The sequence below is a fragment of the Cebidichthys violaceus genome, unplaced genomic scaffold (genome assembly GCF_023349555.1).
Source record: "Cebidichthys violaceus isolate CVI_PGR_0920_01 unplaced genomic scaffold, fCebVio1.0.p SCAF_39, whole genome shotgun sequence".
In the NCBI taxonomy this organism is placed as follows: Eukaryota; Metazoa; Chordata; class Actinopteri; order Perciformes; family Stichaeidae; genus Cebidichthys; species Cebidichthys violaceus.
This window is the reverse complement of record NW_027176583.1, coordinates 1,515,215-1,525,642: the sequence shown is the minus strand read 5'-3', so window position 1 is coordinate 1,525,642 and position 10,428 is coordinate 1,515,215. Positions and strand designations below refer to the sequence as shown.

General features: G+C 42.4%; 2 protein-coding genes and 3 non-coding genes across 5 annotated transcripts; all 5 read right to left on the bottom strand.

The window, feature by feature from the left end:
• Positions 1–1,932: 1,932 nt before the first annotated feature.
• On the bottom strand, positions 1,933–4,438 carry rpl13a (ribosomal protein L13a). The gene is made up of 7 exons (XM_068726284.1): positions 4,395–4,438; positions 3,678–3,750; positions 3,334–3,399; positions 3,030–3,131; positions 2,617–2,702; positions 2,335–2,394; positions 1,933–2,183 (listed from the first exon to the last, which is right to left on the bottom strand). The coding sequence occupies exons 1-7, from the start codon at positions 4,413–4,415 to the stop codon at positions 1,974–1,976; spliced, it is 618 nt and encodes a 205-aa protein (XP_068582385.1). The 5' UTR covers positions 4,416–4,438; the 3' UTR covers positions 1,933–1,973.
• LOC137884636 (small nucleolar RNA Z195/SNORD33/SNORD32 family) lies at positions 3,210–3,289 on the bottom strand. The gene has a single exon (XR_011104753.1). It is a non-coding gene; the product is annotated as a small nucleolar RNA Z195/SNORD33/SNORD32 family (small nucleolar RNA).
• On the bottom strand, positions 3,466–3,548 carry LOC137884634 (small nucleolar RNA Z195/SNORD33/SNORD32 family). The gene has a single exon (XR_011104751.1). It is a non-coding gene; the product is annotated as a small nucleolar RNA Z195/SNORD33/SNORD32 family (small nucleolar RNA).
• Positions 4,439–7,210: 2,772 nt separating the features above from the next.
• Positions 7,211–7,293, bottom strand: LOC137884635 (small nucleolar RNA Z195/SNORD33/SNORD32 family). Its single transcript, XR_011104752.1, has one exon. It is a non-coding gene; the product is annotated as a small nucleolar RNA Z195/SNORD33/SNORD32 family (small nucleolar RNA).
• A 1,676-nt stretch (positions 7,294–8,969) lies between these two features.
• atp5if1b (ATP synthase inhibitory factor subunit 1b) lies at positions 8,970–10,424 on the bottom strand. The gene is made up of 3 exons (XM_068726285.1): positions 10,315–10,424; positions 9,651–9,763; positions 8,970–9,460 (listed from the first exon to the last, which is right to left on the bottom strand). Exons 1-3 carry the CDS (start codon positions 10,378–10,380, stop codon positions 9,319–9,321), a joined length of 321 nt encoding a protein of 106 aa, XP_068582386.1. The 5' UTR covers positions 10,381–10,424; the 3' UTR covers positions 8,970–9,318.
• Positions 10,425–10,428: the final 4 nt, after the last annotated feature.

Below are 10,428 nucleotides of genomic sequence, written 5' to 3'. Positions count from 1 at the left end.
GTCAGGTGTGTCACAACGAGAGCAGCTAGAGAAAGGTTAGACTAAACTGAAGTGAGACCTGGAAGTTAAAATCAGTCTTTGCTTTTCAGTTTGGCTTTTAAATCTCATCCAAATACGAGACTGTTTGTATCTCCCGGACAGATGGACGCTCCCATTCTGGAACGGAACACCAAACACCAGCCAGTCAAAGGACGAGGAAGAGGAGGAGGAGGAGGAGGAGGAGGAGGAGGAGGAGGAGGAGGAGAGCGTCTCTAGCCTGTGATTGTGGGAGCTCATAACAGGCTGGGCCCACGGGACCAGTTTCAGACAATCCCGGTTCTTTTTCAGCCCGTCTCAGATTGTGTGATTGGAGAGCCGTCGACAGAAAGCATCGTCACGGGGATTTCTCCATCAGTGTGCTGAAGACTCAGCTTCCCTCCTTAACGCAGGTAGACAGGCGTCAGATCGGCCTCCCTCCCGATCCTAAGTGGGCCTGCTTTACAGGAAGGCCATGTTTGTATAGTATATGTATATCTACGACACAGAGGGGGGGGACAGACATAGAACGTATGGGATGTCTTGCCAGCTGTGGATAATACCAGTAATCCTCCACACGACACCGGCTTTAATCAGAAGATAGCCAACGTTTCGCCTCAGTTGGAGTCACTCAAAATGAGAAATGCCATATGACATAAACACAATGCCCACACATGCGCAACTAATTACTTTAAGACATCGCAAGATGCTCGGAGGAGGTGCAGAGGCAGGCGCATCGTGAGCGTGTTGTTGAGGGATGTCTGTCGAGCGTTCGTCTCAGGATCAGAATCCAGCTTCAGCGAGCGGAGAGGAGACACGCCGGGTCTGAAGGCGTCACGTTCTGATGCATCGGAACAAGCCTTCACACGTCTTCTGTTGTGTCAAAATGAGATTAAGAGGGAAGAGCAAGAAAGGGAACATGAGGAGGCGACCTCAGAATACTGATCTCCAATAAATAGAAGTCCTCAGAGGTTATTGACATACTGAGCAGTTCTGAAGAACAAGGTAATCCTAAAACATGAGTGCTCTGAAGACTTTCCACCACATGCTAAGCGTAACACTGCTCTCTGCTGGTGGAAAGGTTCCACTGCAGAAGGAAAGAGCTCAGTTCATGTCACCTGGTTTTGGTAAAACAAAATGAAATCAGTGTCATTATCTTGTCAACTGTCTTTGATGTCTGTAAAAGAAAACAATGCAGCAACCGTGTAACAACTGCAACATCAAAACTACATTGAACTCCCATAATCCTATTCTCAGGTTACTCTACATCTGTATTACACTGATCAGAAATCACTCAAGGGTCCTAAAAGAAGGTCATGAACCTCATATTTTACTGGCGTTTAATAAAAAGACTTAAAATCCTCTATGGTTGCTCTTGATATGTTACTGCAATCATTTGAACCGTCAGGTTTCTTAAAGAGCGTCGCTCACAGCTGAGGATTCTTTACTCACAGCCTTGAGGATTCAGTATTCAGTGAATAATTTAATCTGAACATTAAACCCTCTGATGCCTCAGACAATGCTCACACGTCTCAGGATGTACAGGTTCAGTCAGGCTCCTCAGAGAACGCCTCCGGCTGAAACACCATAAACTAATTCTTCCGTTTGCCAAGAGAGCGTTCTAAAGTACTGTTCAGCCGACTCTGGAAATATGCAGCATCTCTCCCATTACATGCACCATGAGGTTCATAGAGTGAAGCGCTGCAGGGTCTCAAAGGTAACGCTGTACATTACAGACACTTTAATGATTCAGACCTATGCATGTGTGATGCGTGTGTAGAACTTAACGGTCTGACGGCATTTTGAGAACTAAACTCATGTTGAGTCCCCACAGCAACTTCTTCATTCATAACAAACTGCTTTTAGCATGTCGGCACTTTATAATCAACTTAAGAAATCCAAAAATAAGAAATCATACACTTTTTATAAACATTTATTTATCTTTATTGGCCAGAGACTCAAACAAGGACTCCATATTGTTTCAGAACGTCTGTGTATTTTGTGATTTTGCTCTCGACGTTCTTCTCCGCCACCTTGGTCAGCTTGATCAGTGTCTTTTTCTTGCCGTAGCGGAGCTTCGCCTTCTCCTTCCTCTTCTCCTCCAGGGTGGCTGTGATGGCCTGGTACTTCCAGCCGACCTCGTGAGCCAGACGGCCGAGGAGGGCGAACTGAGGAACAAGCGTCAAGAGTCAGTAAGAGGCGCGTCAACTGTTGCAGCAGGCGAGTTCAAGCGTCTGACCACATTTGAAAATTCTACAAGCGTGTCCCCCAAAATCATATTTAACAAGTCGGCACTGAAACCAGTTATTTGAGGCTCACCTTGCGAGTGGGTTTCAGACGCACAATCTTAAGAGCAGCAGGAACAACCATGCGCTTCCTCTGTGGAACAAAAGACAAAATCAGACAGAGAAGAAGAAGAAGAAGAAACCGGCGTGTGTGACCATTGAAAGGACCGCATGGCTCAGATAATAGATTTCTTATCAGTGTTATTCAAATAAGGCTGGTAAGGGTAATATGTATCATCACAGACAGCAGAGGTCAACATGTGAGGGACAAACAGGGACACACTGAGGCCCCGTGTGGCTGATGTAGAATCATCACCTTGTCGTAGGGCGGGGGGATCCCGTCAAACACCTTCAGCCTCTCAAGAGCAGCCTGTCCTCTCTTGGTTTTGTGGGGCAGCATACCTGTTAGAGGGAACACTTCATAGTTCAACACATTTTCAAACAGCAGTTGTTTTTTTAAGTTTAATTTGTCAAAGCACAAACATCCCTACTCAACTCAGCAATCAGATCCGAAAAGTTTCTCATCAATAAATGATCAGTTTCGGTTTAAATAGCTCATCACTGTCAAGCAAATGAACTTGTGCCGTTTCAAATTAATCTCTAAGAACGTTTGAGCACAATCTACCGAGTGACGGTAAATTACATTTACACTTTATATGTACGCCACATGCTCTAAAGAATCTTTGGTCAGTATTGCAATGATTTAACTTCCATGCGTCACAAACTGACCTCTTACAGTCCTCCAGAAGATCCTGCTGGGAGCCCTGAAGTGGTACGGTCCACGAGAGGGGTTGGTGTTCATCCTCTTGCGCAGGAAGGCCAGGTACTTCACTGTAGAGGGGCGGATAATGGAGACATTTAATCTGAGTTAAATACATTCAGGCACCGGCTGTCTTTACTTTGGTATGCAGTGTCTCAGATGGTAGTGCATGTGAGGTTGTCTCATGGTCGTTAAACTCGAACAACAGTGATAAAACATCACTGACAAGCATATCAATAGAGGAACAATGAAAGAAGCTTAAACTCTACTTACGCTTGTTACGGTAGAAGTTTCCAGAAATGTTGATTCCTTCACATCTCACCACGACCACTTTGTGTCCTAAAAGACGACATCAGTTTAATGTTTGGACGCCAAACTAATCCGGTCTCATTGGGGACACCTCATCCCGTCTCAGATGGTAGTGCATGAGAGTTTTCTCATGGTCGTTAAACTCAAGCAAAGCTGTAAAAGTTATCATCATTGACAGACTGAGGAGACACAGCGGCTTCTGGTGAATACTGTGCTGCTCAGTTTTATTCAGTGTTCGTATGGCCATTATAAATGGCTTTAGCAAAAACTGTTAACGTTGCACCTAAATATTAACATTTAAAACTTACCCAGCAGAACCTGTTTAGCCACAAGGGCAGCAAGCCGGCCCAGAAGGTGGCCCCTGCCATCAAGTAGCAGAACCTGCAGGTTTAAAAGAAATACAAGTTTAACTGTACAGTTGTAATATTAGCTTTCCTTTCATCTTAACTGAAACCGACGGGTGCTTCACATGTATACCTCACAGTTAAAGTTTCGGGTCACATTTTAAACATAATGCACATTTAAAACAGTTACACGTTCAGGGCCTTAGAGAAACGTGTTTCCTACGAGAGCATTTTAATAACTGCCACATGGAACTTGCCGATGAGGACATAGCATTAGCTTAGCATCAACGTAACAGCACGACACGTTAGCTAGCGCCGTTATTCAGATAACGAGGTTGAGCACAAACGTTCAACTAAATGGTAAACTAAGTTAAGCTTTATAGTTAATGTTACATTAGCGCGTATATCACCCAGAGCTGAACTTCATCAAGACACAAGTTTAAGCTAGCAAGCTAACGACGTTGGCTCGCTAGGGAGGCTGCCATGATGAAGGCATGTACTCAGCTTCGACGAGCCGTCTCAAACAAGTCCTTAAATCTAGTCTCAGGACTAACACCGAAACAAACTAAGATAACACCGAGAAGCACCGTAGTTATCACCTCTAAATTATCTATAAATTACCGGATTAAACTTCCATTAAATAGCATTAAAACACATTATGATTCCGCAGCGGTTGCACACCTTATTGAACCGGTCCGCCATGATGTGCGAAAAGAAAGACAGACGGGGTTGCCCGAGCTAAAAGACAGGGGTAGACGGAAGTGACGACATATATATATATATATTTCTTACTCGTGGGAAGTTTGGACAAACGTTCCACCGCCGCCGTTCGTCTGGAGGCAGAAGTTTACTTACAATAAACCATATTTTAATAATAACGTGATGCTCTATTGATTCCCAACTGAGAATTTATACTTTCTCTCGTTTTTTGTTTGTATTTATTTCTGTATATATTTTCCAGTAATAACAATATTCTCCTAATGTTATTAACAGTTTGATTGCGCAGCCGTCCATCCACTATAGAACGTGTGGACCGCTGGTACCTCTTCATGTATTTTACTTTATTTATTTATTTATTTATTTAAGGCCTTTAGTTATTATTTCATTCTGCAGCCTTCTTCTTCCTCCGTCCAACAATATATTGCCTAAAACACAGTTAGCATATTGTTACAATTTACAATCTAACAGATATTTGGTTCCGTAACCGCTCTATACCCTTCTACCTTATTGTAAAACCATCCCTTCCTTAACCCCCTAACCACTAAACCTTATTTATTCATTGTTTTATACCTGTATATATATATATATATATATATATATATATATATATATATATATATATATATATATATATATATATATATATATATATATATATATATTAGCAACAGTGCATATTAATCAAGATTTCAGTTTCCACATCAAAGTAAATGTGTCGGCTAGTGAGCTCATTTATCCTCTAACACCCTGACCTGAAGGGAGATAAACACTCAGGATGTGGACTGTCTCTTTAAACCTTAAACCAAGTGTTCACCCTAAAAGGAAGGAGAGTCCCCGCACTGTGGCTGTCAACAGATTTATGTCCCAACAACATGAGTGATACATGGACATGATGGACTGACTAACACATGTCTTCTAACCCTGAGGGACCCAGTAGTGGGGCATCGCCTGGCTCTGGAGGAGGGTCTGGACTTGGAGGAAGAGCAGTCCTGGCTCTGTGCTCTCTTCTCTTTCACTGAGGTCTAACACTTTCTTTTTACTTGGTCCTTTCTCCACCTCTCCTCTTTTTTGAGGTATTGCTTCCTTCTTTCAGGGTCTGCATCCTGACGTTCCCTGTAGCGCCGCTGCTGTTCTGCAGCAGACGGAGGCCACAAGCATCCCATGTTTAACTAATACTTTAAAAGTATATAACTAATACATCCATAATCAATGATGAATTCCAACATTTAACGCCCACCCTGTTGCTGTGTCGGTAACAGGAGGGATGTTTTATGCTAAAGTTACTAATCAGGAGATGAAAAACCAGCCTTATCAAGATGCATCATCTCTTTTCTTTGGAAAGATGCTTCTCTTGAAGCCAAATCATTGTTAGTGCTCTCTGTATGTCCTGTTGATTTCACTTCATATTATACTGATACTGTTATAGTTTCTCATTACCAAGCCTGCCTTTAATGTAAAACTATTAAAACATTTAATATTCTTAGTGTTAAACTATAAAGTGACTTTCCTTGCAGTTGCACCTCCTGACTTTTGACTCGGACACTAAAATACGGACGTCATTGACCCACATGATTATTGACATTAAACTAAAATGAATCAAGGCGTAGACCCGTCACTGAAAGGTAAAACCTAAATGATGCAGCAATGCTCCGTCAGGTTTAGACACAAAAGATTACATTTTATTATTATAACAATTTAAAAAGTAAAACCATGAAACAATCAGGAATGCTTTGAAGGATTTTATTCAGTGCAGTAAAGACAGTACACAGTCAACAGTTTTCACATCATACTCCATTACTCAACTCATTTAAGTTACTCTACTCATTTAAGTTACGTTACTCTACTCATTTAAGTTACGTTACTCTACTCATTTAAGTTACATTACTCTACTCATTTAAGTTACATATGTACAGGTGTGGTTGGAACCGTATCGGCAAACGTATGCTTTAGAAAAAATAAAACTATTTCCCCGCAAATCCTATTTAATAAGTCGGCATGGAAACCAGTTATTTGAGGCTCACCTTGCGAGTGGGTTTCAGACGTACAATCTTAAGAGCAGCAGGAACAACCATGCGCTTCCTCTGTGGAACAAAAGACAAAATCAGACAGAGAAGAAGAAGAAACCGGCGTGTGTGACCATTGAAAGGACCGCATGGCTCAGATAATAGATTTCTTATCAGTGTTATTCAAATAAGGCTGGTAAGGGTAATATGTATCATCACAGACAGCAGAGGTCAACATGTGAGGGACAAACAGGGACACACTGAGGCCCCGTGTGGCTGATGTAGAATCATCACCTTGTCGTAGGGCGGGGGGGATCCCGTCAAACACCTTCAGCCTCTCAAGAGCAGCCTGTCCTCTCTTGGTTTTGTGGGGCAGCATACCTGTTAGAGGGAACACTTCATAGTTCAACACATTTTCAAACACAACAACAGCAGTTGTTTTTTTAAGTTTAATTTGTCAAAGCACAAACGTCTCTGCTCAACTCAGCAATCAGATCCGAAAAGTGTCTCATCAAGAGATGATCAGATTCGAGACAAAAGAGCTCATCACTGTCGAGCAAAGAACTTGTGCCGGTTCAAATTAATCTCTCTATACAACAAACTCACCTCTTACAGTCCCCCAGAAGCCCTGAAGTGGTACGGTCCACGAGAGGGGTTGGTGTTCATCCTCTTGGTAGGAGGGCCAGGTACTTCACTGTAGAGGGGCGGATAATGGAGACATTTAATCTGAGTTACAAATACTTCAAGGCACTAGCTGCCATTACTTTAGTATGCAATGTCTCAGATGGTAGTGCATGAGAGTTTTCTCATGGTCGTTAAACTCAAGCAAAGCTGTAAAAGTTATCATCATTGACAGACTGAGGAGACACAGCGGCTTCTGGTGAATACTGTGCTGCTCAGTTTTATTCAGTGTTCGTATGGCCATTATAAATGGCTTTAGCAAAAACTGTTAACGTTGCACCCAATTATTGATATTTAAAACTTACCCAGCAGAACCCGTTTAGCCACAAGGGCAGCAAGCCGGCCCAGAAGGTGGCCCCTGCCATCAAGTAGCAGAACCTGCAGGTTTAAAAGAAATACAAGTTTAACTGTACAGTTGCGTTTAACAACAAGTTAGCTTTCCTCTCATCTTAAATTGGTAACATAATGCACATTTAAAGCAATTACACGTTCAGGGCCTTTCAAAAACGTCTTTCCTACGTGAGCATTTTAATAACTGCCACATGGAACTTCCCAATGAGGACATAGCATTAGCTTAGCATCAACGTAACAGCACGACACGTTAGCTAGCGTCGTTATTTAGATAACGACGTTGAGCTAAATGGTAAAAGGAAAGCTTTACAATTAGTGTTACAATAGCGCGTATATCACCCAGAGCTGAACTTCATCAAGACACAAGTTTAAGCTAGCAAGCTAACGACGGTGGCTCGCTAGGGAGGCTGCCATGATGAAGGCATGTACTCAGTTTCGACGAGCCGTCTCAAGCAAGTCCTTAAATCTAGTCTCAGGACTAACACCGAACCAAACTAAGATAACACCGAGAAGCACCGTAGTTATCACCTCTAAATTATCTATAAATTACCGGATTAAACTTCCACTAAATAGCATTAAAACACATTAATATTCCGCAGCGGTTGCACACCTTGTTGAACCGGTCCGCCATGATGTGCGAAAAGAAAGACAGACGAGGGTTGCTCGTCTTAAAAGGCAGCAGTAGACGGAAGTGACGACATACATATTTCTTACTCGTGGGAAGTTTGGACAAACGTTCCACCGCCGCCGTTCGTCTGGAGGGAGAAGTTTACTTACAATAAACCATATTTTAATAATAATGTGATGCTCTATTGATTCCCAACTGATAATTTATATATTCTACTTTATTTCCAGACACATGAGTCCATACAGCAACAAAAACAAAAACAACAACAAAGTCACTGGTGGTTCAAAAACATACAGACATGTGTTCCAATGTCTCCAGCGCTATAAGGAGACAGGACCACCGAGTCATCAGATGGTTTAATAAAACTTTCCCCCAACATACAGCCTGTCTTACACTAACTTTTTAGAGAGATGCTCCATATATAGATGAAAAGAGCAGGTGATAGTATTCCGCCTTGTTGAACCCCATCGGTCACTAGGAAGGAGATGCACTCTTACCCCATCTAGCTCACATGGTTTGATGAGAATACCAAAAGTGCAAAATCCTCATCAAATAGTGAGGGACCCCTCGCTCTTGTATGACAAGCAATTTAGAATGATTAATTCACATACATATTGTAGTGTTATGTCTCCTACACTTACATATATACATAAGTCTGTACTATGTTTATTTTTAAAACCAAATTGATAGTTATGTATTCTTGAAGACTAAGAGAATGTGTTCTAATACTTTAGAAAGAACTCTAGCCAGAGCAATTGGTCTGTAATTCTCAATGCTGGATATGTTCCCGGTTTTATCTTTGATTAATGGCACGCAATAAATCATTAAATCAACTGATGGTCAGAGCACTAAAAGAAAGCGCTATCAATGCCATTTAAATTTACATATTTATTCATACATCACACAAGGAAATGAGTTGATGAAGCATTCAAATGTTTACTTTTCTTCAATTTGGTGTTTTGCATGCAACCCACATCACACTGACCAGCGACGACCAAAGAGAGAAAAGGCTCCAAGAAGTCGTGCAACTTGATTCTCAGCATGCCTCGGAAACAATAATCACTCTATGAACGGTTTTAATAACCTTCAAGCATTTACAGAACAATTACCCATGAATTCATGACCGTCCTGGTGACACAGTGCATGCAGCAATCTGAGTAAGCAGTGAAGGTGTCTGGCTGGGCGGGCGGGTGGGTGAGCGTGCATTACTGGAGCTTTTCACTCAGTCGTCGTGCTTCAGCTTCCTGATCTTTCCCTTGTGGCGGTCGATCTCGCGCTGCATACGTTCAATCTCCTTCTTGTGGTGGTCGATTTCCTCCTGGTGGTGCTGCTTCAACGCAGCCAGCTGCTCCCGCTCCTTACGCCTGATGTGCAGGTGGACAGGTGTGACAACAGAGGAGCGAAAGAGAGGGAGGGAATGGACAAAGAGACAGAGACAAAGAGACAGAGAGAGACATTAGGTCAGTAAGAGAAGATCTTAATCAACAGACTCTTATAGGGATTCAGAGCTGTCTTAGTCTGCATTTTGTTGCCGTAAAAGAAAGAAGTGCATACTTAAAGTACATCTCCTCCTCGGCCGCCTGCTTCTTCCCCATGGCTCCACCTGCCTCTCTGATGGAGCCTCCGCCGCCACCACCTTTTCCTGCACCTTTACCCAGCTCACCCAGCTGAAACAGGGCGGGGAGAAGTTCAGCACGGAAACCAAATGCTCTGCAGAGATTACTTTTAAGAGACGGTGCCGCTTTCAAATGACACAATCACAAAGTTGATTTTGTTCAGGAGACTTTGTGTGACATTGAGGCAGTTGGAGCGTATGAAAAGGTCAGCAGAGTGACTGATAATAGAGGCACTACAGGAAGAGACCAGCAACTGTTTGTGCAACAATGAGGACAAAAAACAAAACACTAGAGCTGGACTCCTTCGCAAACAAGCTAACGTTAGTTTAACACAGCTACTGGTGGTTTAATCAGACACAACGTGCTAGGATTTGAATAAATCAGTTTTAATTGAGGACATTGTTGTAAATCGGTCCCTGAACTACAAAGTTCTTCTGACCTACAATCATGTCACCAACAGTTGGTTCCAACAAGCTTTCAGTTAGCTGAGACTGTTTCACTTAAAACGGTTCTCACACAGCAGTACAAACATATAAACATATATACATATACACATATACACGTATATAACGTTAGATATGTGTTTCCTGGTCGTAGGTTACCTGGTCGGACATTCTCAGCTGTGAGGTGACAAAAGTCCTGATGCTAGGCCTCAAAAACCTCGCCATGTTTAACACTCACGGGTGAAAACACTTGTGACAGTTATTTGCGGGGGC

What these genes read in the sequence shown, in the direction of transcription:
- rpl13a (XM_068726284.1), bottom strand. Translation starts at nt 4,415, where the DNA reads ATGGCGGACCGGTTCAATAAG. An exon ending in GGCTAAACAGGTTCTGCTGG is followed by an intron (nt 3,400 to 3,677) that starts GTAAGTTTTAAA and finishes GTCGTCTTTTAG; the next exon opens with GACACAAAGTGGTCGTGGTG. An exon ending in AAACTTCTACCGTAACAAGC is followed by an intron (nt 3,132 to 3,333) that starts GTAAGTAGAGTT and finishes GCCCCTCTACAG; the next exon opens with TGAAGTACCTGGCCTTCCTG.
- atp5if1b (XM_068726285.1), bottom strand. Translation starts at nt 10,380, where the DNA reads ATGGCGAGGTTTTTGAGGCCTAGCATCAGGACTTTTGTCACCTCACAG. An exon ending in AGCTGAGAATGTCCGACCAG is followed by an intron (nt 9,764 to 10,314) that starts GTAACCTACGAC and finishes GCCCTGTTTCAG; the next exon opens with CTGGGTGAGCTGGGTAAAGG. An exon ending in GAGGAGGAGATGTACTTTAA is followed by an intron (nt 9,461 to 9,650) that starts GTATGCACTTCT and finishes CCTGCACATCAG; the next exon opens with GCGTAAGGAGCGGGAGCAGC.